At 53.2% G+C, this 27,967-nt stretch overlaps 1 protein-coding gene across 1 annotated transcript; it reads left to right on the top strand.

The window, feature by feature from the left end:
* The first annotated feature begins 77 nt into the window (after positions 1–77).
* On the top strand, positions 78–27,967 carry notch1a (notch receptor 1a). Its single transcript, XM_067249856.1, has 35 exons — positions 78–316; positions 1,553–1,634; positions 9,794–10,056; positions 10,224–10,562; positions 11,890–12,012; positions 12,197–12,430; positions 12,681–12,836; positions 12,938–13,123; positions 13,304–13,417; positions 14,225–14,338; positions 14,554–14,787; positions 15,364–15,474; positions 16,969–17,161; positions 17,366–17,511; positions 17,714–17,827; positions 18,595–18,714; positions 18,845–18,997; positions 19,120–19,348; positions 19,543–19,744; positions 19,914–20,067; positions 20,253–20,437; positions 20,623–20,755; positions 20,939–21,196; positions 21,321–21,433; positions 21,542–21,859; positions 22,045–22,298; positions 22,566–23,003; positions 23,156–23,301; positions 23,422–23,635; positions 23,730–23,814; positions 23,916–24,078; positions 24,196–24,494; positions 24,657–24,804; positions 24,971–25,068; positions 25,362–27,967. Exons 1-35 carry the CDS (start codon positions 259–261, stop codon positions 26,652–26,654), a joined length of 7,470 nt encoding a protein of 2,489 aa, XP_067105957.1. The 5' UTR covers positions 78–258; the 3' UTR covers positions 26,655–27,967.

The following is a 27,967-nucleotide window of genomic DNA, read 5'->3' as shown; positions in this document are numbered from 1 at the left end:
CCCATTGGCTGGAGAAGTGGAAGAACTTTCAGAGTTGCGCGAGGTACATCATTCAGAACACAGGAGCGAGCGCGTTAACATCTATGTATTGAGTTCTCCCCCAAGACGATCCGCTCACGAGTGAGTCGTCTGGCTGGTTCTATTTATTTAAGAAAAGGATATTTATTTATTTTCGAGCCGCTTCTGGAGTTAACGAATTGTGGATCTATGCACACCCCACGTGGAATTGTACGACATTTGTCAAGTTGAAGAGAAGGAATGTATCATATCTTTGTGAAACTGATATTTCTGATTCCAGCCATCGTCAGAACACAAGGTAAATTGATCGCAAATTAAGCTTCCATATTACAAATGTCTCGTAATATAAATTTTAGTAACTGCGAGTATTCCTCCCAATCTTGAAGTGAAATCTTTGTGACTGAGAAAAGTTAGAGCCCCAACTTGATTTTGTTCGATTTTTCACTCCCAATGTTCAAACTGCGTCTAATTTGAAGTACATTTTGCATAGTTTTTGAAGATGCAACAGCTTTTAAAACATTCTATCGACATTTTTGTTGCATCGTTAAGCATAGTCAATTATTAAAACTATTTTCAATCGTTGAGGAGCTATTCATGGGAACCAAGCGCTGGGTCGTGCAGCCAACTGTTGGAACATCGGCTTCGTGCAACTATTTTTGTGCTCACAGTAGATTTCAGAGACAGTTGATGCAAACATTTTGATGTTTGTGTTGGCTTTAAAGAGTTCCAAACCATTTATAGGTGGGGTTTTAGTGAACATGCTAATTTTGACCCAAATAAAAACATTGACAGTGTGGCAGGTAGTTCGACTTTTACTATTAAGATAATTTTTACTAAGCTTATTTTACAAGCTAGTCAAAGTCAGTATTATAATTAGTTTTTGTGCACATTTGTCCTTTTTCACATTGACCCGGTTTGGGCCGGAAAAACTTTGGTGGCGCGAGCGCAAATTTGTGGAATTGAACGGGGATCATGATAATGGGTGAAAAGAAGTTTGTGCGTGTGTTGCCGGAGCGGGTGAGGGGTGAGGAGAGGGAATGGGGGTCTTTTGTCTCTGTGTGTGGGAGAGTGTGTGAGTCCCGTGTGGGGGTGGGGGGTGCTGTTATTCCCGTCTGCCCGTAAACAATGCCACTGGAGAGTGTTTTATGGCTCGTGCTGGACTCTGATTTCTTTTGTTAGCGCATCTGAGCTTAGCAGCTGTTGCGCTTTCCCCGAGAGCGTGCTTTGCAAAGCCACGCACCACGCGCGCCACCGCTGGCCTCCCGTGCCCACGAGCCCGAGCTGTCCCTTGGGAAGCCGCAGATGACTGTAACGAATGAATAAATGAAAATACACTTCCAAGTTACTCAATATCACTATTAAAGTTATTTAAAATAATTTGTTTATTTTAATAATAATATAATAATCTCAGTTAGAATAAAAAAAAAAAAAGGTTTGTATTGTCTTAGTGTACATTGGAGTGCAAATGAATGCCTGAGAAAATGCAAGAGATGGTCTATGGCTGCTTTGTAACCCTTCTCTTTCTTCTCCGTAGGTCTAAGATGCTCTCTGCCCACTGAATCATGTCTGAACGGAGGGAGGTGTGAGGCCTCCCCAGACGGAAACGGAGAATGCAAGTGAGTGTAAAAAACCCAGCCACCATGTTATTAACCAGTGTGTGAACAGTGAACACACAGTTAAAACCACAAGGCTCAGCCTCAATTTAGGCTCCCAGAGTCTCTCATTAAGGGATTGGAGGTTGGTCTAGGTCTCCTCTCAGTGCTGGAGATCGAGGGCTGGGCCTGTGTGAACTTCTTTCAGGCTCTGTGGTAGAGCAGGATTAGTCAGTAAGGTCCAGAGAGCGGTGTTGGTGTATTTGTAAGGCCCCCGATTAGTGTTGTGTGGTACTTCAGGGTGCAGTAGGGTAGAGAGGTGAGGGGGCCCCTCTATCATTCCTGCTTTTTTGGGGCGGCTTTGCCGGGCAACCAGGGGCCCGGGAGGCACAGCTTCTGCTGGGGCTCGGTGGACATCCGCTCCCCTAGCCCCTCCAGGAACCTCCCCCTCCTGAGCACCGGCACACATTCCCCTAAAGAAAACACCAAAGGAGGAGAGGTTAAAAAACAAAAAGGTAGTGAGAGAAGAGAGCCCTCATTCCACAGCGCAGAAGAGGTGAGAGAGGGGTGGCCGGACAAAAGGTGCCCCCCCCCTCTCCCCTCCCCTCCTGGCTGGTCTTTAATGAATGCAGGAGCCTTCCCCGGCGCAGTGAGGGGACGCGTCCCAGCCCTAAATCTTGTTTTTCTGCTCTTTCATGGAGCGACAGCTGGGGAAGGCCTGCCGCACGGCTCCCATTGTCTCCCAGCCAGGGCAATGCTGTGTGACTAATCAGAGTGGGGCTTCCCAGAACACTACCAACTACCCCCACCCACCCACCCACCCCACACACGCACCACCCCACTCCAAAAGAAAACTCCAGAGTACACCCCAAACCCCTGCACGACACCCCCACTTACCCCCTCCCTCCTCCTGCCTTTTGGTGGCTGAATAGGCACTCTCCTTTGGGATCTCCCATTGGCAGCAGATGGCTGTGAGATGTAATTGGATTGGATGTTATCAGGGTGTGTGTGTGTGAGGGGGGTCTTCATTGGAGTAAACTGCTGAAATTTGAAAGCAAACAAGTGGGGGAGGAGAGGAAAGGAGATTTTTTAGGCTTGAGTGATTGTCGACTCATGCCCAAATGGGATGTGTCTTGAAGAGAGAAAGACACACAGTCTGTGTGTAGGATATTTTTGAAGCAGATATGCTAGTCTGCTTCAGTTCAGGAGGATTTTTTTCCTCTTCTTCAAATGAGACAAACAAAAATAAATAACTGTGGGTAACAGGTGTAGGAATAATGGCTTGCTTGACCATCCTGGTGGTTGGTGTGTGTGTGTGTGTGTGTTTGGTTCATCCATCCAACCCCTGGTTCACAGGTGTGTGTGTGTCCTTTCTCTATCTCTGCTGTGAATCTTCTGGGTGGGCGGAGCCTGGGGGCATCTGTCCATGGCTGGCTGAGACAGAGGGCGCCCTCAGAGGGATCCACACTAGACCACGCTAGCCTGGGGGCCACAACTCAATTATATCTGATTTGAAAGACACGCTCCCCCCCCCCCCCCCCCTCCCCCCTACAAAGCTGCCTTTCAGCTCCCACCGGCAGCAGAAGCTGCAGTATCCTCTGGGTTTATTGGGGGGATGGGAAAGGTTGTCGTTCCATGCTCTCCTCACTTCACTCCCTCTGTCCTTCTCATCAGTCATTCCTTCTCTTCACCAAGCCCAACAGCCATCCACCATACTGGGATGAGGATGACGATGGTGGTGGTGGTTGAGGTGTGTCTGCGTTCGGCTCGATGGGGTCAGAGGGCAGCGTCCCGACCACGGCTCCCTGCATAATTATCAAGGCCATGTTTATTCATACTAGGCCACACTCACTGAGGCGTACACTCACCGAGGCATGCAGGACACATTAAGTGTGTGTGTGTAGAGGTAGAAAAACCAATTTAGGATGTTCCTCCATGCGATCATGCAGCCATACAGGAAGAACGAGAAAAGTATGGGGACTTCCAGAGTTCTGTGTTGTGTTTTGTGGAAGGCCCCGACACACATTGTTGTGTCCCGTAAAGGAGCATGGCAAGAAGCTGAACGTACATCTTTAACGTCAACGACTTTCGAGCAGATCATTGTCACACGCAGAGTGTTTAGGAGTTCTCCAGTTCCTCGTTGTTGGTCGATGGACAACAACAACAACCCTTTCTTCACCTCACACAATGTGAACACACGCGCACGGAGGGGCGGAACACACACGCGCACGCATGCCAGGGTGTCCACCGGAGAAATGACTTTCGTCCCATCCCGATGCTGTCCTTCCCTCCAGGGCAGCCAGGAACAGTAGACAGCCACATTGGCAGGGTGCAGGGGCCGAGTCCGCTGGCTCGCCCATGTCCTGGCTAGGAGCAGGGGAAGGAGAGCAACGGTTTCCGTTTTTAGTGGGGTTCTTTGCGGAGGGAATGTGAGTATGGGGAGAACGTGCAATGTCCATGCTGAGAGGCCACCGTGCCACTGTTTATTTGTCCCAGAGTGTGAGGCAGTAGCACCGATCGACTTGATGATTGGTCGAGGGCACTGGGTTTGCTTTGGGAATAGAGCAGTAGAGCTTTAGGGTTGGTCCAGAATGTAGAGGGGCGGGCCTTAGTTCAGGATGTGACCCGGCACCCCAGACCAGTTTCCCTCCGCTCTGCTTTCCCGTGGGTCCTCACGCTCCTAGTCCTCCACAGAAAACAGGAAGTTCTTCTAAAATAAAACCCCGCCTCCGACCCGTTCGGTGTTTTCTGTCCTTCAGTGCCAAAAATAGACTTAAAAAAAAAAATATCCCAGCCTTTCTACACAGATCATTCCTAGCACAGGAGCTAGCGTACGTCCTGTTTACACTCTAGTAGCTAGGTTATGTTGGTGGCGAGGAACCCAAACGGATCCAAGTTTGCTTGCAAAATGTTTGTTTGTAGTCACTAATCTGTCTGGGAATGTACAGAAGCAACACAAGAGGGATCCTATCGCAGGATAGAAATGGATAAAAGGGTGTTTCGACGGTAGTACGTGATACAAACTCTATCAATAAGATTAGATAACAGGAAACTCGCACACGTTTTGTTATCTTTACGTTCTCTTCCCATTCAGCCCCCCCGCCCCCCCCCCCCCCCCCCCCCCATCTGAAAAGTATTCGATCTTCTACAACGAGGTCACTGACTCAGATGTGAACTCTGCTGTGAACACGCCAACGTACATCCTCATGGCACCTCGCTGCTGTCGTTTCAAGCTCATTACTGGCCTGTGGTTGGTTGGGGAGAAGCCCTCCTCAGACACCATTTGAAGAAGTGAGAGGCGAACTGGAAGCCTGAGTTTCCTGTTTCGCACAGTGCTTCAACGCTCGGGCTGTACAGACTAGTTAAAGGCTTATTGGGGACAGCCATGTGCGTGCGTGTATGTGCGAGTCAAATTTAGCATACTATATACTTGGTGTGTGTGTCACAGGGTCACTGGCCTTGGTGTAGGGTTGAGGCATAGTTACCCTGCCACCTCAGCTGTAGTGACCCCTGTCCTGTTCAAGGCTGGCGCTTGTCTCTCATCTCTCTCTGTCAAAGACGCTGTTTTAGTTTGAAGTAGCTGTTCAATAATAGACACCTAAAACACACACACACACGCTGTCTGTCGAAAACGCTGGCTGACTGTCCCCCCCACCACTATAAGAACGTACAACGTTTGATCCAAAATAGATCCCAGATAGAAAAGTGAAAGTGTGACTCCATTTCAGCTAGTCTAGAATGTGAACCTGCCCTGGTGTATCTTATTAAAGATGCAGTGAGTTGTGTTTTTTTCTTCTTCACAGTGCTGTCTGGTACAGATTCATTGTGAAATCGGTATTATGTAAACATTCCAAGCATCCATTTAGACTAGTAGGCCTATCTAGTATACCCCTCCCAGTATAGGTATGTACAGAGTAGAGAGTCGAATTGCACTAAGGAGACAGATCTCCATCCCTCCATCCACTCACTTGATCTCACCCCCCCCCCCCCCCCCCGCCTTTATCTTGTTCACTCTCTCCCTCTCTGTTGCTACCTCTCTTTCTCGTGCTCCCTCTCTTTTTACACATGCTCTGGTAAACCTCAGCTTGTCGTGGCTTTTGGCCGTATCAGGAGCAGCCAAGTGCAGGCCAGGGTCAAGTGTGCTGAGCGCAGCCGGGCCAGGCTGGTGTTGGACTTTTATTGGACTTTAAGCCCCGGACCACCACACCCCTCCGGAGGGTCCACCATTCCCCACATGCCTCTGATATGGACCAGGGGGTGAGGAGGTACTCTAATCTCCTCCAGGCCTAAATTAAGACCCTCATAGTTGCAGGCCTGGGGGGAAGGTGGGGTGTGTGTGTGGCGGGGGGGAGAGAGGTGAGGCTGAGGCGAGGATCCGAGAACAGAGGTGGAGTGGGGTTCTGGGGTCCCAAAAAGAGAGGCTGGACATAGAGGAGGAGCCCCGGAGAGGTGAGGCTGGTCTGGGTAGGGGCGGGGGGGGGTTGTGAGGCTCATCGGGGTAGGGGGGGGGGGGATCGGTGGCACTATGTCTGGAGATCCTCACGACTCGGAGATCAGAGGGCGGAGGGTTCTGTCTGGTGAGGAGCCGAGATAAGGCCACGGCTCACCGTAGAGGGTGCTGAGCGATCACATGCCCCAGCACGGCCTGTCAAACACAGACACACCAGCTCCTCTGACGGCCCAGCCTGGCACTGGGGCGTACGGTAGGGGAAGGAAGGGCTCGTTTGCTGGGGTCGTTTGTGTGACAGGGAGGGTTGAGAAGGTCTTGGAAGGGGGGCAAAGAGTAATATCAGCGTCCTGTCCTATCCGTTAGGATCTGTAGCTCCATCAAAACAGCCCTTTATACTGCCCCCACCCCAACCAGAGGTCACAGGGGAATATGTGTTGTCGACGGTAAGCAGAGCTAGGGGCGGGGCCTCTGCGGGCAGGTGTTTATCTGTGATTAGACCCTGAGGTGGAATGTGGCGGCCATGTCAGGACCGCCGGACCACACCCCTCCTGCCGCCACTGAAATAAACCTGCCGCCGGAAGCTGAAGGTGGATGACACACACACACACAGACTCACTCGCACACACCCACCTGGCATGTCAGGCGTGCTATTCTGAGGATGAGTCTGTATTTTTGGGGGCTTGGAATTCCATGTATGAAAGTGATCTGACTAGAGACATCAGTCAGGGTGGTGTTGACTCTTTGGCGGTTATGTGTGTGTATGTGTGTGTGTGTGTGGGGGGGGTGATGATGTGGTTTAGAATAAAAGTTTCCGCTCAATATTAATATAAGCTTGGAGGGTTGTATGAGGCTAAAAATAAACGGTCTGTCTGTGAGTCTGTCTAGGTATTTGAAGCTGGTGTGCCAACTGAAAGGGTTCAGCCAGTTTCTACATGCTGTGCAAATGTTCTGTGTCACTCCGACACAGACAGGTAGGCAGGCAGGCAAATATCAGTGTAGTAAGAAACAGACCACTGACAACAAAGGGCCTAATGGAGAAAATAAGATGACGGTTTTTCTGAGTCTTACCTGACAGTTATACTGATGGACCTCTTAGGTCTGGCCGTCCCTCATGTCCCCCACCAGGGTTGTTCTATGCTCTGGCAGATGTCTGGGTCTGGTCCTGGCTAATGATTAGATGGAACTAGCTGAATATCTACCCAACAAAAACCCCCTGTGAGAGGAGGGGGGGGGGGGGGGGGGGGGAGGAGATCACCGTGACAAACAGGATGATGGTAAAAGGCACGAGACTCTTCTTTCTCTTTCTCTTTCTCTTTCTCGCTCTATCTTTCTCTCTCTCTCTCTCTCTCTCTCTCTCTCTCTCTCTCTCTCTCTCTCTCTCACAGACACACACGTACACACACTGCATCTCTTCTACACATTTTCCACAGCAGTGGTATGTCCCCTACACAGTGAGAGTGGCTCTGCCTTTGTGTGTCGGGGGGAGGGAGGAGGGGGGGAGGTTAAAGTCACCCCAGAGTGGCAGATGGCAGATCAGGCCCAGTTTGGGAGGAAGGGGGGGGGGGTTGTTCCAGAGTCACAAATGTGTTTGGGGTCAGGGGTCAGGGCAGCATCTGCTGTGGCCCAAGGGGGCATTGCATCGCTGGTTGAGACCTGTTGCCGGGCTGTGTTGCCGTGGCCTGGTGGTGTCCCATGTGTGTATGTGAGTGGGGTGGAAGGGGGGGGGGGGGGTTTAAGGGTTGACTACGACCAAAAGGAAGATCCATTACAGTGAGGGGACAGGACACACACACACACACACAAAAACCTTCTTTTGCTTCTTTTGTCTCTCACAACCACCGTCTTTTTCTCTCACAAAAGTCGTTTCTATGTGAGCCCCAATACAAAGACCCCTAAAGCCACTCTGACTCCCTCCAGTAAGTGCTCCAAGGCTCTGTTTACCTTTGGTGTAGAGGTGCAAAGTGAAGTCTCTTGGAGCCAGGGAGACTTCAAAGCCAGACAGACTATTTTAGCAGGCTTCTGCGACCGGCAGCAGCCTGTGTGCATTGGAGGGAGCTATTAGAGTTTGCTGCAGGAGGACGACTGGCTGGCTGGCTGGCTGCCTGCGTATCCGTGTGTGTCAACAGGCAGGTGTGATATCTGAGACCTGCACTGTATACACACCGCAGCCCTTCCTGAGGACAGCCAGGGGAGGAACCCAGGACAGAGAGAAAAGAGAGTAGGGTGGGGCAGGGAGAGTAAAAGAGAATAAAGAACGGGGAGGAACAAGCATACAACTTACAGAAAGATAAAGGGAGCGATTGAGAGATAGGATAGGGGGATAGAGAGTGTAGAAATGTCATGAAGAGAGGGACAGTGATGAAATGACAGGAGGAGGGACAGGTAAGAGAGGTGTGAGAATGGAGTGTGGAAGAAAGAGATAAAAGTTGTAACAGCTGACCTCGCATAAGTCATTTGTGTCCCAAAAGGAGAGGTTTGTCAGCATCCCCCATCTGGGGACAGGGGGAGGGGGGAGAGGGGGAGGAGCTCTGTCTAACAGCTGCCTTCATTAACATGCGCACCTGCTCCCTGTGGAGATCCTAGGAAGCCAACAGATGCCCCCTCTGACACACTCTCTCCCTCTCTCTCTCACACACACAGACATTTAAACATAAACACCCCTTTAAACACCCCTCCTCCGCTCAGCAGAACCCCTCTGGTTACACCAGTCCCTACACACACACACACACACACGCACACACAAACGCTCTCTCTTTTCACCCCCCACCTCCCCCACACACATGCACACCCAAGCTCACGTTTTTTGAATTTTTGTATTCACAGTCCAACTATCTATGAAATGTCATGTATTTATGAGCAGCATAGAGTCATGTGTGATTTGAAATGTGGTGCCTACAGCCTGGAGTTCCCAACTAGCCAATGGCAGAGCTGTATGTTGTGTGTGTGTGTGTGGGGGGGTGTTTACCAGTCAGTTTAAACTGAAACTGGGAGACTGTAGCCATGTTTGTCCTTGGTGGGAGTATGGAGGGGAGGAGGGGCTCCATAGGGGCTTAGAGCCTGAATGTGGTTGTCCATGTCTGGGCAGCCCAGGCCGCCATACCCCCTTGATCTCTCTGGTCCTGATGGGATGAGTGTGGACAGCCAGGGAGGGGGATAGGTAGCTGGGAACGGGACCATGGAGCACGGCGCGACGGTCCCCCAAGCCTGTTTTTGTGGCGTCTGTTGTCCCAGCAGAGTGTGTTTTCAGAGTTCTAAGGGGGCCTAATCCAGGGAGCCAAACTAGAACAACAACCCCTGCCCCCCTCCACCCCCTCGCTGAGCGGGAAACTGAGAGGAGCTCCAGCCTCCCCCCCCCCCTCTCTTTTTCTCTCGCTCTCTTTCTCTCCCCTACCATCTCCTCTCTCTCTCTCTCCCTCCCTTTTTCTTTGGCCTGCTGTTTCATGAGATAAATTGTCCCACAGTGCCTCGGGCAATGGGGACGCTTGTTGGGAGGTTAAAAAACGAGTCTGGATACTATAACAAATGACTGTGGACTCCATGTACAATTTCCCCGAGTGGTCTTCATCTTCACTGATTGAAAAGGAACCCCTCAAATAGTTCCTAACCATTTTCTCTCTCTCCCTCCCTCCATCTCTGCTCCTCTCTCTCTCTCTCTCTCTCTCTCTCTCTCTCTCTCTCTCTCTCTCTCTCTCTCTCTCTCCATCTCTGCTCCTCTCTCTTCACCCCTCACCAGGTGTTCCAGTGACTATGTGGGCAGCAGGTGCCAGTACCCCAGCCCATGCAGCCCCTCCCTCTGCAGGAACGGCGGCGAGTGCCGCTCGGTCTCCCACGGCAACACGTTCGACTTCCGCTGCGTGTGCCGCCTGGGTTTCTCCGACCGGCTGTGCCTCACTCCCACCAACCACGCCTGCATGAGCTCCCCCTGCAGGAACGGAGGCACCTGCGACCTGCAAACCCTCAGTGACTACCACTGCCGCTGCCCACCCGGCTGGTCAGGTACGAAACACACGCACCCTATTCGAATAAACAGTCCCGGCAGGTGCTCCAAAGTCAATTGAGGCGCGTTTGATTTGCGAACACTTTTGGTGCAAAAGTGTCTGGCTTCCTTAGGGGGTTTGTCTTAGTTTCTCCTCATTGCTTGTTCTCCTGTGCTCCTTCCTCAGGAAAGACGTGCCAGCTCGCCAACCCCTGCGCCTCCAACCCCTGCGCCAACGGCGGGCAGTGCTCCCCCTTCGAGTTCCACTACATCTGCGCCTGCCCGCCCTCCTTCCACGGCCAGACCTGCAAGCAGGACGTCAACGAGTGCGCCCAGACCCCGTCCCCGTGCCGCAACGGCGGGGTGTGTGTGAACGAGGTGGGCTCCTACCACTGCCGCTGCCCCCAGGAGTACACCGGCGCCCACTGCGAGACGCCCTACCTGCCCTGCAGCCCCTCGCCCTGCCACAGCGGGGGCACCTGTGTCCAGAAGGGAGACACCATCTACGACTGCAGCTGCCTGCCAGGTAGGACTTCTCCTCTGCCCCAGGTAGTTAGCATGGATCGCTAGCTCAGGGATACAACCATGTAGTTAGCATGGATCGCTAGCTCAGAGCTACGGCCATGTAGTTAGCATGGATCGCTAGCTCAGGGCTACGGCCATGTAGTTAGCATGGATCGCTAGCTCAGGGCTACGGCATGCTCACTGCTTGGGATCGCACCCGTTGAAGGCTGCAGGAGAACCCAACAGTTTCCCCTGTTGCCACCGTCTATCACCCCCAATGGCTGGCAGGATGTCGAGGCACAGCCGTTTCCTCCTGATAACCCCCCCAACACACGCACACACACACACATACTGACTTGTTTTTCTAATCTTGTTGGTACGTTTGCCTCCCATCCCCTCCTCCCCAGTGTTGTGTAAGGCTGTGGTTCTCCTGAGGGCATTGTGGTTAGAGCTGTTACTCAACCTGTGGCTGGAGGCCAGCTGTGCCCACAGGCGAGACAGCAACACTCCCCAGATACTCTCACTACTGGGGCCCTTCATTACCCCCCTAACCACCAAGAATACCAACATTTTTGTCAGTTGGGCTACAGCTACATTTCACTTTCAATTGGGAGCAAGGTTCAGTGGCCAATTGATAATTAACCCTGTGTGTGTGTGTGTGTGTGTGTGTGTGTGTGTGTGTGTGTGTGTGTGTGTGATTGTGTGAATGTGCGAGTGTGTGTGCTGGGGGGAGGGGGTTGAGTTGAGTTAAAGTTCAACACACACCGTGCCACTCTCGTGGATCGACATGATAGAATGGGAATACCAGAGGACCTCTTGGTAGGGCCTGTGTGGGTATCTGTGCGTTAGCCATGAGGTCAGCTGAAATCTTTGGGCTGATAGCTAATCAGAGACCAGGCGCTGTAAAACGCCTACATTACCCAGCGGCACCTCGGGACATCCCGTTTGATGTGCGCGACATCAAACGGGCCGCCGTGGGAATACACGCGTCTTATCTTCCTCAGCGACACGACGACAATGAGAGGAAGGGTGTTTCCCGGAGAGCACACAACACTGTGGAGATAAGAGGAGATAGAGAGAGGGTGGCATCTCGCTTGCATCATGCTCCTACTGGGACCTGCAGCTCCTACTGGGACCTGCAGCTCCTACTGGGACCTGCAGCTCCTACTGGGACCTGCAGCTCCTAGTGGGACCTGCAGCTCCTACTGGGACCTGCAGCTCCTAGTGGGACCTGCAGCTCCTACTGGGACCTGCAGCTCCTACTGGGGCCTGCAGCTCCTAGTGGGGCCTGTGTTCTGGACTCTTGCTCTGTGTCGCCCCTGTCTCAATGTTTCTCTCTGTGCCCCCAGGCTTCACAGGGCAGAACTGTGAACATAACATCGATGACTGTCCCGGTCACAACTGTCAGAACGGAGGGCTGTGTGTGGATGGAGTTAACACCTACAACTGCCAGTGCCCCCCTCACTACACCGGTAAAGACACTCCCACTGACGCTCTCTCCAGAAGAGATGGGATATGTGCTCCCACAGCACGCAATGCAAATACCCCCCCCAAAAAAAGATTTGGCCGGAAAACGGAAACACATATCTCGTATTGTACCCAAGTCTTTGTCGTATCCTTGTTCATTCATTCACTCATATTCCCCCCCCCCCCCAGGTCAGTACTGTACCGAGAACGTGGACGAGTGCGAGCTGATGCCCAACGCCTGCCAGAACGGCGGCACGTGCCACGACACGCACGGCAGCTACCACTGCGTCTGCGTCAACGGGTGGACGGGCGACGACTGCAGCGAGAACATCGACGACTGCGCCAGCGCCGCCTGTTACCAGGGCGCCACATGCCACGACCGCGTGGCCTCCTTCTTCTGCGAGTGCCCGCACGGACGCACAGGTACGCCCCCCCCCCCCACCACCACCTCCACCTAGGTCCAGCAGGACTGGGAGCATTTGATTTAGTTCACCAACTAAGGTCAAACCCCATGGGAAGCATCCCAAAAGGAGACACTTTCATTGAAATCAAACGTACCCTCAAACACTTCAAAGTGTTCAATCAAACCCAGGTCGGCGCCGAAATTGCTGTGGTTAAGACGGGAGGGTGTGTTAAAAAAGATCTTTCTTATTTCCGCGCGTCCCGTCTCCAGGTTTGCTTTGTCACCTTGACGACGCCTGCATCAGCAACCCGTGTCAGAAGGGGTCCAACTGTGACACCAACCCTGTGAACGGCAAGGCCATCTGCACCTGCCCTCCCGGCTACACGGGCTCCGCCTGCAACCAGGACATAGACGAGTGCTCCTTGGGTAGGCGCCTTTCTCCTCCCCCTCTCCTCCCCCTCTCCTTCCTCTCTGCTTCTCTCCCGTCTCCCCTCACTGAGGTCCCTGTGTGTGTGTGTGTCGTCCAGGTGCCAACCCGTGCGAGCATGGCGGACGCTGCCTCAACACCAAGGGCTCCTTCCAGTGCAGGTGTCTCCAAGGCTACGAGGGCCCGCGCTGTGAGATGGATGTCAACGAGTGCATATCCAACCCCTGCCAGAATGACGCCACCTGCCTGGACCAGATTGGAGGGTTCCACTGCATTTGCATGCCAGGTACGGACCACTGGACTGTGCCACTAATGGGGTGGGGGGGGGGGGGGGGGGGTATTTTGTCATGGCCTGTGCATAGACAGTGGCAGATTTGTGTTCAAACAAAGGACATCCATTGAGATGTCAGTTGACGGCATGTTGACATTTATTTATTTTTTGTGTGTGTGTGTGTGTTGCACGCAGGTTACGAGGGTGTGTTCTGTCAGACGAACACAGATGAGTGTTCCAGTAGCCCGTGCCTCAACAACGGCAAGTGCATCGACAGGATCAACTCCTTCCACTGCGAGTGCCCCAAAGGTGAGAACACACAGATGCAGTGAACGAGGGATGGAGGTGAGGGAAGGGTGGGAAGAAAGGTCCGGTGGGTGGGGGGTGGAGAGGGTGGGGGTGGGGGTGGAGATGGGTGGGGGTTCACAGAGGGCCACGGGCAAAACAAACACATTTTGAATTGTGTCTAATATTCAAAGTAAATGATTTTCCAGCGAAAGACGTTTGACCGGGATAGAGACGAGAGAGAAGGCGAACCCAGAGAGAGTCAGGGAGAGAGAAGGGGCGAGAGAAAGACAGAGGGAGAGGCAGGCAGACAGAGGGAGGAAGAGAATGCACCAGTGCCACTGAGTCATTAGCATAACTGGCGGGCACAGCAGTTTGCTCGGGAGCTTAGTGCTGAAAGCCAGGGTGGCGGACCGGGGTGACGATGCAGTAGTCTGAAAGACATGTCTGTGGAGCCCCTGCAGTACGGGGGGGGGGAAGGCCGTTATGAAGTTCAGGGTCCCCAAGTCCTAGTTTATATGCAAATTAGTTTCTCTTCTTCAGACTTTCTTTCATCCTGTGTATGCACTGTAACCGTGGAAACCACGATAAAGACTGGATTAGGGTTTGAAGCTTCCCGCCTTTTGAGGCCCTCCTGTAGACTCTGATCCAATCGCATCTGCAGAAATGACCAGCTGAATGAGCCCTACATTCTTATTGGGCGTAAAACTAGACTTTTTACAAGGAGGACGAACAAAACTGTATATCTAAAACATAATGAATTGGAAGCGCTAAACAACAACTGAACCGTCAAACAGAGAGCCCAGATATGAACTTGAATGGTGTCTCCAGGTTTCTCTGGTAGCCTGTGCCAGGTGGACATTGATGAGTGTGCCAGCACGCCCTGCAAGAACGGGGCCAAGTGCACCGACGGAGCCAACAAGTACACCTGTGAATGCACAGAAGGTATACACCCCCACACACACACTCATCTACATACACACACTCATTCACTGGTATCCTCCATCTCACCTCTCTCACTGTAAAAAGAAAACTAACTAAAACAACCTGCTAGCACTTATCTCTTCTACTCCAATACTGGACTGAAAACACTGGGTTTTCCAGTGTCTGTTAGTTGTTCTTGTCAAGAGTACTCACCCCTCCCCTCTCCTCCCCTCCAGGCTACACAGGCCAGCACTGTGAGACGGACATCGACGAGTGCTACTCGGACCCATGTCACTACGGCACCTGCAAAGACGGCCTGGCATCGTTCACCTGCTACTGTCGCCCTGGTTACACTGGCCGTCTGTGCGAGACCAACATCAACGAATGTCTGTCTCAGCCCTGCAAGAACGGGGGCAACTGCCAGGACAGGGAGAACAGCTACGTGTGCGCCTGCCCCAAGGGCACTTCAGGTGAGAGAGCCACACACACTGGGAAGAACCCACACATACTCACATACATACAAACACACACACTCAGGAAAGAACCCACACATAGACACATACATACAAACACACACACACTGGGAAGAACCCCCCCCCCCCCCACACACACACACACACACACACATACACTTACATACAAACACACACACGCATGGAAGAACCCACACACACACACACACACACATATATACAAACACACACACACTGGGGGGGAAACCAGACCGACACACACAGTGTACACATTGTGCACACTGGGAAAACACAGACACACACACACACCCTTGGTCAAACACAAAGGAGAAGATCAAAGACAGTTGTCAGATAGTGCCTACAGACACACACTAGTGACATCACTTCACGACTACAGTAGCAGTCTAATCAGAATCAAAATCAGAAATGTGTTTATTCGCCAAGTACGTTTACACAAACAAGGAATTTACTTTGGTGGGCAGGTGCACATACAGTAAACATAAACAGTAAACATAAAACAATAATACGGCGAACAATAATAATGGCATCCCCTGCATTGTGGCGTCCCACCAGGTTTCAACTGCGAGGTGAACCTGGACGACTGTAAGAGCAAGCCCTGCGACTACGGCAGGTGCATCGACAAGATCAATGGCTACGAGTGTGCGTGTGAGCCAGGCTACACAGGTGAGTGCTGGGCGGGGCCAGGGAGGGGAGTGGGTGGTCCCCTGGGCCTGGGGGAGGGGCAGAGGGAACAGGTGGCTAGCGGACCCACTCCAATAGAACAGTGGTGTCGGGTTCTCCATGGAGGGCACACACACACACTCACACACTCAGGTAGCGGCTTTTGTTCTGCCTATGAAAAGGCTCTACAACGCCTAGCTCTGATAGAGACTGAAAGGAGATCTTTTTAAAAGGAAGAGCCTGACCTTTTAAACACATGTCTGCTGTTCGCTCAGGCAGTAACAGTTCTTCTGTACCAAACCAATCCCAAATCCTGACCTGATCCTGACACACTGTGCGGAATGAACTCACTGGGCAACTTTTCCCCTTGTGTTGACATTGGTGTGAAGAAAAAAAACAAAACTTTCCACAAACTGTCCACGAAGTACAGTTACCATCACGATTTTCCCAAGAGGGTCTGCTTTCATGGCCTGGTTTGACCGGTTCCAAGTGTTTTTGTGCGTGCGTATGCGTGTGTGTGGACTCTTCTACATGAAGGGTTTGGTAGAAGTGGGTGCGGGCTGTTGCACCCCCCCCCCCCCCATCTTTGTCCTCTTTTCAGTGTGCAGGGGAGGGAGGGGAGGTGTGTGTGGGGGGGGGGAGGGGGGGAGGTAGGGCAAGGCTCAGGGACAGAGGGGCATTGTCATTGTACAACAGGCAGTTGGGCCTCCCCCTCTCTGATTGATGAAGAGAATTGGGGTGGGGGGAGGTGGGAGGTAGGAGGGGGGGGGGGGTCTAGGGAGGCTGGAGGAAAGACGGGGAAGGGAGGGGAGTTATCCGACGGGGGTTAATTGTTGCTTGGCCGCGTGTGAAATGGGGCCCTGGCCTTCTGTCCCTGAAACCAGCAGTGGGTGAAGTTGCCCCCCCCAAGCTGCCCTTTGGGGGGGGGTGAGGGCGGGGCCTTTGTGTGGCCCATTGTCACAGGATAACAGATCTGAGCTGCAACCCCCCCACCCCCAGCTGAAACTCCCTCCCTCTCCCCCTATTCACCAGTCTGCCTCTTTATCATTGGCCGAGACAGACAGAGACAGACAGAGAGCGATGGAGAGACCGACAGATAGAGAGGGAGAGGAAGAGAGGCTGGGGCTAATCCCCCCCAGGCTAGCCTCCTCCTCCTGCTCTCTCCAGGGCCCTCAGCCCGGGGCCACAGCCCTCGCTGCATTGTCCCCCCTGCTCAGCTACTTATGCAGGATTAAAGAATACCAGAGCATGCTGGCCAGCTGTGCTCGCGACACAATAGCCCAACATGCCCTGAATGCTAATACACTGGTCATATCCTAATACCATTGGACATGTGTGGGGGGGGGGGTGCTCATTGTAATTGTCTGTGGGCTAGCATAGGATTTTGGGGTACATTTACATAAATATGTATTTCATATCAATCGAAGAAATAATTATATATAACGTACAGGTGTCATTTAGACGTCTCCTCAAATATTTGTGCCGCCCCTCTCCCAGGCACCATGTGCAACATCAATATCGACGACTGTGCCATCAACCCGTGCCACAACGGTGGCACCTGCATCGACGGCATCAGCAGCTTCACCTGCCTGTGCCCGGAGGGCTACAACGACGCCACCTGCCTGGCACAGGTGGACGAGTGTGGCAGCAACCCCTGTATCCACGGGCGATGCCAGGACCTGGTCAACGGGTGAGCACGGCCCCCCTCACACACACACACACTCTCTCTCGCATAGCACTCACACACGTGGACTCATATATACACACACACACACACACGCTGTCATAGCACTCACACACGTTGACTCATATATACACACACACACTGTCATACCACTCTTGTTTCTTCTACATTTCTCACCCCTCTTCCTGTGTGTGTGTGTGTGTGTTGCAGCTATAAGTGCTTGTGTGACTCGGGCTGGAGCGGGCCCAACTGTGACATCAACAACAACGAATGTGAGTCCAACCCCTGCATGAACGGGGGAACCTGCAAGGACATGACCAGCGGATACCACTGTACCTGCAGAGCTGGGTTTAGTGGTCAGTAAGCTCCATAACACCTCTCTCTCTCTCTCTCTCTCTCTCTCTGTCTCTCTCTCTCTCTCTCTCTCTCTCTCTCTCTCTCTCTCTCTCTCTCTCTCTCTCTCTCTCTCTCTCTCTCTCTCTCTCTCTCTCTCTCTGTCTACCCGTTTGTGTGTGCGGTGTTCTGAGTGTGGTTCTCTAATCCTTGCCACGGCTGCAGGTCCTAACTGTCAGACTAACATCAACGAGTGTGGCTCCAACCCCTGCCTGAACCAGGGCAGCTGCATCGACGACGTGGCCGGATACAAGTGCAACTGTGTGCTGCCCTACACTGGTACGGCCCACACACACACACACGGTTTGGTCACACACACACCATGTCACACACCTGAAGTGTGCTTTCCCATGGAGGATCAAACGCCTCAATGCTAACTTTTGGCTAATAAGAAACATACGTGCTGTTTGGACACTGGACACACACTCATGTTATTCTGTACATGGCCTTATCTCATAGAGTGTTGTTTTAGAGAGCACCAGGTTACCGTGGACCACTAGATGTATGGAAAACAGGCGCAGCCTGTGTCATGGTCCATTTTACTCAAAGTGGAAAAATCCGCCCAGCATCTGCTGAGTTGGGATAACTGTGTGTGTGTGCGTTTTGGAATAACATACCCTGTGAGTCGGCCAGGGCTGGGAACAGAGGCCAGTTCCATTCCCTGTACGTCTACTTCCTGTTTCCTGTCTGTGACCTTGCACAATAGCAGGAAATGGCATGGCACTTCCTGCCTGGTCAGGTTGCTGTGGAAACGGATAGGGAAGTGGATGGAAAGTGGGCTTTAAAAGCTGATGTCACTACTGGGGCCTGCTGGAGGCAACCAGCTAGTATTGCAGAAGGCAGTCCTCACTCAGTCCCAAAACACAATGCAATACTAAAAATGGTTTACAATTAATAGGAGATGAGTGTTTGCATAGCAGTTAATCTAGGTGGTGTGTTTTGATATTGTGGGGTCTAATGGGTGTTTGCAGTAGGCATGGCTGCGTGGTAATGCACACACTGGCCACAGCAGGCCAGGTATTAACTGTGAGCCCCTCCATCCCAAGGTGAGACTTGCGAGACCCTGCTCGCCCCATGCAGCCCCCGTCCCTGCAAGAACGGAGGGGTGTGCAAGGAGTCAGAGGACTACCAGAGCTTCTCATGTGTCTGCCCCGAGGGCTGGCAAGGTAAACACCCACACCTGCCCATCCATCCCTCTACCCAGCTGTCTAGCAATGGATTCATCCATCCGTCTTTCCGTCAAACCGTTCATTTATCCGTCTTCCTGCAATTCATCCCCTCCCTCCCTCCCTCCAGGCCAGACCTGTGAGATAGACATCAACGAGTGTGTGAAGAGTCCATGTCGCAACGCCGCCACGTGCCACAACACAGTGGGCAGCTACCAGTGCAACTGTCGCCCCGGCTACACCGGCCAGAAGTGCGAGACGGACATAGACGACTGCAAGCCCAGTAAGACAAGACGCCATCTTAGTTAGGACGCCACTACAGGTCCCAGCTCTGCCCGTGGGACTGAAACTGGATCTGGATCAGTCAATCTGACCTCCCCCCTCCCTCCCTCCCTGTCTCCCCAGACCCCTGCAGTAACGGTGGCCTGTGTCGGGACGGCGTGGACAGCTTTGTGTGCACATGCTTGCCGGGGTTCCGCGGGGGTCGCTGCGAGGAGGACATCAACGAGTGCGAGAGCAACCCCTGCAAGAACGGGGCCAACTGCACCGACTGTGTCAACAGCTACACCTGCTCCTGCCCCCCTGGGTTCAGCGGCATCAACTGTGAGATCAACACCAATGACTGCACTGAGAGGTATGGAGACCCCCCCCCTCCCCCCCTTGATGACATGCAGACGTGCACTCGGACACCGTGCTACGCTATGCTGGCTAACTCAATACTAGCTAGCCAGCTAGCAAGCTTACTGACTCTCATGAGAGAGGTGAGCTAAGGACCTGTCTCTGCATCCAGAGAGTTAACCCCTCCCCTGTCCACTTGTGTCTCCCTAGTTCCTGCTTCAACGGAGGCACCTGCATGGACGGGATCAATGCCTTCACCTGCCTGTGTCTCCCTGGTTTTACCGGCATCTACTGCCAACATGACATCAACGAGTGCGACTCCAAGCCCTGCCAGAATGGGGGCACCTGCCTGGACAGCTACGGCACCTACAAGTGCACCTGCCTTCAAGGATACATCGGGATCGACTGCCAGGTAAGGGGGATGACAGCCATCTTGACTGTGGGCACAAGGACTTAGGGCAGCCATACACGGCCATGTCTGCTGAGGGCATTTGATCACCTAACCAGTTGTCAGATAGTGTCTACTAAATGCGGGTCTGGAATGCGTGTGAGAATGTGTGTTTTCCCGCCCCGCTTCCCAGAACCTGGTGCGTTGGTGTGACTCATCCCCCTGTAAGAACGGGGGCTCGTGCTGGCAGCAGGGGGCGTCCTACACCTGCCAGTGTCAGACGGGCTGGACAGGACTCTACTGTGACATCCCCAGCGTGTCCTGCGAGGTGGCTGCCAAGCGGCAAGGTAACATCCCTCTGCAGAACGTGTGTGTGTGCGTCGGTGTCCTCGGAGAGGGAAAGAGTTTGTGTCCTGGAACAAAAGAGTGCGCTTGGAACAAGTGAGAGAGTGCGTGTGCCCTGTCTGTCCATCTGTTTGTCTGTGTACACATTTGAACGCGCTAAACGTCTGCCCCCTGCTGGTCGTGTCAGGTGTGGAGGTGGCCCACCTGTGCAGGAACTCTGGCCAGTGCCTGGACGCGGGAAACACCCACTACTGCCGCTGCCAGGCGGGCTACACGGGCAGCTACTGTCAGGACCAGGTGGACGAGTGCTCCCCCAACCCCTGCCAGAACGGTGCCACCTGCACCGACTACTTGGGAGGGTACAGCTGTGAGGTAGGAGGGGCTATGGAGCATTCAGCACACACAAACACAATCGTTTTCTAGGTTTTTGACTAGGTTCTTGTTTCTATGTTTCATATTCATGTTTGTCAAGGGCACATTATACTATAAACATAATATTTTCGTTATTGGCAAGGGATTCTGGGTATTAACAGTTCTCTGTGTGTGTGTGTGTACAGTGTCTCCCAGGCTACCATGGTGTGAACTGTTCCAAGGAGATCAACGAGTGTCTGTCCCAGCCCTGCCAGAACGGAGGCACTTGCATCGATCTTATCAACACCTACAAGTGCTCCTGCCCCAGAGGGACACAAGGTACACACACACACACACACACACACACACACACTGACACATGCACACACTAACTCAGAATCAGAATGGGCTTTATCCGCCATGTAAGTTCACAGAAACAAGGAATTTTCTGTGGCAGGAAGGTGCATAGGATAAACAATACCATATAATTTAACATCCCCCCCCCTCCTCCTCCTCTCACAGGCGTTCACTGTGAGATCAACCTGGATGACTGCAACCCCTCCACAGACCCACTGACCAATGAGCCCAAGTGCTTCAACAATGGCAAGTGCCTGGACCGGGTGGGTGGCTACCACTGCCTGTGTCCCGCCGGCTACGTGGGCGAGCGCTGTGAGGGCGACGTCAACGAGTGTCTGTCGGACCCCTGCGACCCCCGAGGGTCCTACAACTGCATCCAGCTGACCAACAGCTACCGCTGCGAGTGCCGGACAGGATACACAGGTAAGCTGCCAGAACCCACTCTTACCACACACACACACACACAGACACACAGGCACACACACAGACAGACAGGTGTATGTGGTGCTATGAGTAACCCCTGCCCCTCTCTCTCCGTGGTGTCCAGGCCAACGCTGTGACAAGGTGTTCGATGGCTGTAAGGGCCGCCCTTGCAGGAACGGTGGAACATGCGCCGTGGCCAGCAACACGCCGCATGGCTTCATCTGCAAGTGTCCACCGGTGAGTAGAGCCTTCTAGAACCATCCAGAATTCCAAACAAAAGCCTTTTAAGTTCACCCTCCAACCCCTGCTCATATCTGACCTCTGACCCCTGCCTGTGTCCTCCAGGGCTACACCGGCTCCTCCTGCGAGTACGACTCCCGCTCCTGCGGCAGCCTCAACTGCAGGAATGGCGGCACGTGCGTGTCGGGTCACCTGAGCCCCCGCTGCCTCTGCCCCGTCACCTTCACGGGGCCGGAGTGCCAGACCCCCACCGACAGCCCCTGCAACTCCAACCCCTGCTACAATGGCGGCACCTGCCAGGGCATCACCGACGCCCCCTACTTCCACTGCAGCTGCCCCTCCCACTTCAATGGCCTGCTCTGCCACATCCTGGACTACTCCTTCCCTGGAGGGTTCGGCAGGGACATCACCCCCCCTCCCGAGGTGATGGGGGCGATATAATAGATTTGATTGGCTTTAGTTCCGTAACTAAATGAGACTGAGGTGTACATGTATGATGCAAGGTATAATGGATAAAAAATAAAATAAAAGATAACGATGTAGTCGCACAGTGTGGTTCTCTTCCTGGTTAGAACCAACCAATGACTGACGTCTGTCCTGATTGACAGGTGGAGGTGAGCTGCGAGATCCAGCAGTGCGATGAGTGGGCGGGCAACCACATCTGCGACTCGCTGTGCAACAACCACGCGTGCGGCTGGGACGGCGGCGACTGCTCGCTGAACTTCGACGATCCCTGGCAGAATTGCTCGGCGGCGCTCCAATGTTGGCGCTACTTCAACAACAGGGAGTGCGACGAGCAGTGCAACAGCCCCGGGTGTCTGTACGATGGCTTCGACTGCCAGAGCCAGGAAGGGCAGTGCAAGTGAGTCTACAACTGAGGTCCTCTGGCCTCTAAACCCCCCTCTGGCCTCTAAACCCCCCCCTGGCCTCAAAACCCCCTCTGGCCTCTAAACCCCCCTCTGGCCTCTAAACCCTCCCTCTTGCCTCTAAACCCCCCTCTGGCCTCTAAACCCTCCTCTGCCGTCTTTGACTGAGCTCTAAGAAGTTTAGAACTTTATATGTAGTTTATTACAGAACAATCATAAAATTGAAAGCCCAGTAATGAAATACCTCTCTCTCTCCCTCCCAGTCCTCTGTATGACCAGTACTGTAAGGACCACTATGCGGATGGCCACTGCGACCAGGGATGCAACAACGCGGAGTGCGAGTGGGACGGGCTGGACTGCGCCAACAACATGCCCGAGAAGCTGGCCGACGGCCACCTGGTCCTGGTGATCCACATCGCCCCGGAGCAGCTGAAGAACGGCTCGTCTGCGTTCCTTCGCGAGCTCAGCAGCGTGCTCCACACCAACGTGATCTTCCGCCGCGACGCCAACGGCGAGCCCATGATCTTCCCGTACTACGGCAGCGAGCAGGAGCTGGCCAAGCACAACGTCAAGCGCTCCACCGAGGGCTGGCCCGACTGGGCCGGGGTGCCGGCCAACGTCCTGGGCCAGATGAAGGAGGGCGTGAGCTCCATGATCAGCCCTCGCCGACGCAGAGAACTGGACCCCATGCAGGTCAAAGGGTGAGTCACATGACCAGCAGTAAGACACACAGACACAGAGTATAGCTCTGCTGTGTAGATCTGTAGGGTAAGACAAGAGCCTGACTCTTCTCCTCATCCCTCCCATCCCGCTCCCCCCACCCCCTCTGCCCCTCCCCCTTCTCTCTCTCTAGGTCAGTGGTGTACCTGGAGATCGATAACCGCCAGTGCTACCAGCAGTCCCAGGAGTGCTTCCAGAGCGCCACCGATGTGGCGGCCTTCCTCGGAGCGCTTGCCTCCAGTGGGAATCTCAACGTCCCCTACATCGAGGCTGTCACCAGTGAGTGAACCCTCCCGTTTCGCCCCCCCCTTCGCCTTTTTCCTTTCGCTCCGATATGCGAAACATCTCCACCGTGCTCCCGCCACGGCCCCCTAGTCTGACCTCTCCTCTCTCCTCCAGGTGTGAGACCCACCCCGCCCTCCACAGAGCTGTACCCCATGTATGTGGTGTTCCTGGGGCTGGCCGCGCTGGGATTTGTCTGCCTGGGCGTGCTGGTGAGCAGGAAGAGGAGGAGAGAGCACGGCCAGCTGTGGTTCCCTGAGGGCTTCAAGGTGTCGGAGCCCAGCAAGAAGAAGCGCAGGGAGCCTGTCGGGGAGGATTCTGTGGGACTCAAGTAAGTAGCACGAAGCTGGATAACAGAACTGTGTGTGTGTGTGTGTCATGTATACCCTACGGTATCTAACCTTTTTTCTCTACGCGTCCTCCAGGCCTCTGAAGAACTCTGACATCAATCTGATGGACGATACGCACACAGAGTGGGGGGAGGAGGAGCCAGACTCCAGGCGCTTCAGGGTATGACATCATATTTAGGAGACGGCCGCTCTCCGTAATACTTCCTGCTGTTTGTGTTGGAGAAGAGTGTGTTTGTAAAGTGCCGTGTCGTCGTGTGTCAGTTTGAGGAGCAGGCCATGCTGGACCTGGACGACCACACCGACCACAGGAAGTGGACGCAGCAACATCTGGACGCGGCCGACCTGCGCATCCCCTCCATCGCCCCCACGCCGCCGCAGGGCGAGATCGAGAACGACTGCATGGACGTAAACGTCAGAGGACCCGGTGAGTACCCGGCGCCCTCGTCCTCCCGCCGGATTGGTGGAGAGATTTGAAGGTCACATATTCCCTACTGTCTACATGACTCTGGTCTCATTCTCCCTCTCCCTCCCCCCACCTCAGACGGCTTCACCCCCCTGATGATCGCCTCGTGCAGCGGGGGAGGCGTGGAGACGGGCAACCTGGAGGAAGAGGAGGACCCGTCTGCCGAGATCATCTCCGACTTCATCTACCAGGGCGCCAACCTCCACAACCAGACGGACCGCACGGGCGAGACGGCCCTCCACCTGGCGGCGCGCTACGCCCGCTCCGACGCCGCCAAGCGCCTGCTGGAGTCCAGCGCCGACGCCAACGTCCAGGACAACATGGGCAGGACGCCGCTGCACGCGGCTGTGGCGGCCGACGCGCAGGGCGTGTTCCAGGTACGCCCCTTCCCCCCCGGGGTCTTGTCACAGAGGGACATGTTGAACGAATGACAAACTACGACATTCCTTATATAAGTGCATATAAGTCACACCCAAAAAAAAAGCGTCCAAAAAAATCACTCGCGATAACAAGGTTCTCCGTTCCACCGTTCTCTCCAGATTCTGATCCGGAATCGGGCCACCGACCTCGATGCGCGCATGCATGACGGCACCACCCCCCTGATCCTGGCTGCCCGTCTGGCCGTGGAGGGCATGGTGGAAGAGCTTATCAACTGCCACGCTGACGCCAATGCCATCGACGATGCCGGTACGTTCCCCCTGCCTGCACTTCTTTGTCTTATCTCGCCTAGCGCCGCAAGCTGTGACTAAACTGTGGGTAGGCTAGGAATGTGGGTTATATCTATTAAATTCGTCTTCTCCATCTCTTCCCCTTCTCTTCCTCTCTCTCGCTTTTTTCCCCTTCCTCTCTCCAGGTAAATCTGCCCTTCACTGGGCAGCAGCCGTGAACAATGTGGAGGCCGCCATGGTGCTGCTGAAGAACGGAGCCAACAAGGACATGCAGAACAACAAGGTAAACAATATGGCCGCCCTCCAGCCCAGTGACCACCTGGGCACCATATGTACCCCCCAAAGGACGTTAAAAGCTAATGGCTTTTACATTCTTTTGGGTTGTAAACTTGTTGCTTTGTACATTTTTATTGGGGAACAAACATATGGCTTTCACAGAAGTTGTAAATATGTGTTTTGCATAGGGTTTCAGAGGGTTATAAAATGACACCATTTCACACTCATGTGGGTCACAGCAAGTGTGTTTATGCCAGTGGTCTGACGGTATGTCTGCTTCCTGTGTGTGTGTGATTCCAGGAGGAGACTCCTCTGTTCCTGGCAGCCAGGGAGGGCAGCTACGAGACAGCCAAGGTCCTCCTGGAGCACTTTGCCAACCGTGAGATCACCGACCACCTGGACCAGTTGCCCCGGGATATCGCCCAGGAGCGCATGCACCATGACATCGTCCGTCTGCTGGACGAGTACAACCTGGTGAGGAGCCCCGGGCTCCACAGCGGTCCGCTCAGCGCCAACAGCCTGTCCCCGCCGCTCTGCTCGCCCAACGGGTACCTGGGCAGCCTCAAGCCCACGCCCTCGGGGAAGAAGGTCCGCAAGCCCGGCTCCGGGGGGAAAGGAGGGAAGGATGGAGGGAAGGAGATGAGGGTGAAGAAGAAGAAGTCTGTGGACGGGAAGGGGAACCTGCTGGACACCTCGTCCGTCTTGTCCCCCGTCGACTCCCTGGAGTCCCCTCACGGGTACCTCTCCGATGTGGCATCCCCCCAGATGACGTCCCCCTTCCACCAGTCCCCACCCATGTCCCTCAACCACCTGCAGGGCAATGGCGACACCCACATGGGTCAGATGGGCATGGGCAAGGGTCAGCAGGACATGGGTCGCATGACCTTTGACCCCAACCCTCCGCGTCTCTCCCACATGCCCGTTTCCAGCCCCAGCAGCCAGGGCACCATGAGTATGGTCATGGGCGGCGCTGGGGGCCGCGGCGGCCAGTGTGATTGGGTGTCCAGGATGCAGCACGCTGGCATGGCCCAGCAGGGAGGGTTCAACCAAGGCCCACCCATGTCCCACGGCATGATGGGAAATCTCCATGGTGTTTCCACGGCGACCCTGTCCCAGATCATGGGCTACCAGAGCATGCAGACCAGCCACCTGGGCTCCTCCAACCACCTGATGCAGCAGCACCAGAGCCAGATCCACTCCCGGCAGAACATCCAGCTCCAGCATCAGAATTCCAACTCCACCACGGCCGGCCAAAACCTCAGCCAGAGCTTCCTGAGCAGCGAGCTGAGCGGGTCCGACGGGTCAGGTCGCTCCATGCCCGTCCACACCATCATGCCCCAGGAGACCCAGATCCTGGGAACCCAGTTCCTCACCCCGCCATCCCAGCACAGCTACTCTGGCCCCATGGACAACACACCTAATCACCAGCTTCAGGTGCCCGACCACCCCTTTCTAACTCCCTCCCCCGGATCTCCTGACCAATGGTCCAGCTCATCTCCACATTCCAACATGTCCGATTGGTCAGAGGGCATCTCGAGCCCACCTACGAGTATCCACTCTCAGATGAACCTGATTCCAGACCAGTTCAAATAGACAAAACTCAGCCATACGGAAACAAACACATATGAACAGAACAATAAAAACACCTGTTCTTCAAGACAGAGGACAAGATCAATAGACCTGACTAAAGATTTTTCCTTTTTTTATTATCGATTTTTATACTAACGACAAGAACAGTTTTTATTAATTTTGTATTTATTTATGTACTTTTTTGACATGGAATATAAAGAAGATGCTTTTATATTTATGTTTTTTTGTTTTGTTTTGGAGAGGGAACAGGGGTGAGATTAGAGGGTAGGACAGGTGGTCAGGACTACGGTGTATGAACCACGGAAGCTCCTGATTGGTTAAAACACTGGCTATTTATTGGTGTCTTAAATTGCTCTCTTCACTGGATTTCCTTTTGCGCACCATTTTTTTCACTGTTTTAATTTGGGAGTGCATTTGTGATGTGATATTATGTTTTGTAAAAATAATTACGATGTTTTCCTTTGGACTTAAATAGGATATTTCTCTTTTTTAAGTTTCAGTATTAATTAATTAGATTTTTAACCTTTGTCCTTTTTTCCAAACTGAAGCAGGTTTGTTACTGAACTACAGGTTCTTACGTCTTAACAAGCATGAGCTGATAGCGATCGAACCTGTGTCTTAAACCATGTTCTCACGAGGGTCCTTTTGTTTTGGTCTGTGGGGAAGATAACCAGTCCGGCGTGGAGCCACATAGATTTGGGACCAGGCTACCGATTACTCAATTAGATTTAAAAACACACAACGGCTCTAACAGAATCTCTTAAGATCTCTTTGGTAGACTGTCGGCTGAAAGCTTGTCCTTGTGCCTGACTGCCAAATAGGGAGCACAGTTTGAGGACCTAAAAAGGACAGGGAACCTAATCCCATCTCTACGCAGTGTCTTGATTCCCTAATATGACTGTAGTCTTTGGGCTAGGAAGATGTCCTATCTATCTTACACATGCTTTGTCTTACAGGACTGTATCTGTGTGTAGCTCTAGGGAAACCAACTTGTCATGAGTGAATGAGATTCCATGTTTTTGTTCTCCAAGTGGAGGACACTTTCTGTGCGTGTACAAGAAAAATTAAGTTCTTCAAAAGAAAGAAAGGAAGTTCTTCTTGTGGGTTGGACATCATATCCTGCTTTCTGTCAGGAGTGCTTAATTGGTGTCTTATGTCATGTTTTATAAACTAGACCAGAAATTGAAAAAATGTTTTTAAATATGTAATTCAGAGTTGATGTACATGCAAAGCTGTAGTTTGCGAACAAAAAAGTATTTCCTGTTCAAATGAGTTGTACAAAAATATCCTCTTTGATTCAAATAAAGGGCACTGTT

The sequence above is a fragment of the Osmerus mordax genome, chromosome 14 (genome assembly GCF_038355195.1).
Source record: "Osmerus mordax isolate fOsmMor3 chromosome 14, fOsmMor3.pri, whole genome shotgun sequence".
NCBI lineage: Eukaryota > Metazoa > Chordata > Actinopteri > Osmeriformes > Osmeridae > Osmerus > Osmerus mordax.
This window is presented reverse-complemented; position numbering and strand designations above follow the sequence as displayed.

What these genes read in the sequence shown, in the direction of transcription:
- notch1a (XM_067249856.1), top strand. Translation starts at nt 259, where the DNA reads ATGTATCATATCTTTGTGAAACTGATATTTCTGATTCCAGCCATCGTC. An exon ending in GACCCCATGCAGGTCAAAGG is followed by an intron (nt 23,004 to 23,155) that starts GTGAGTCACATG and finishes CTCTCTCTCTAG; the next exon opens with GTCAGTGGTGTACCTGGAGA. An exon ending in CAGACTCCAGGCGCTTCAGG is followed by an intron (nt 23,815 to 23,915) that starts GTATGACATCAT and finishes GTCGTGTGTCAG; the next exon opens with TTTGAGGAGCAGGCCATGCT.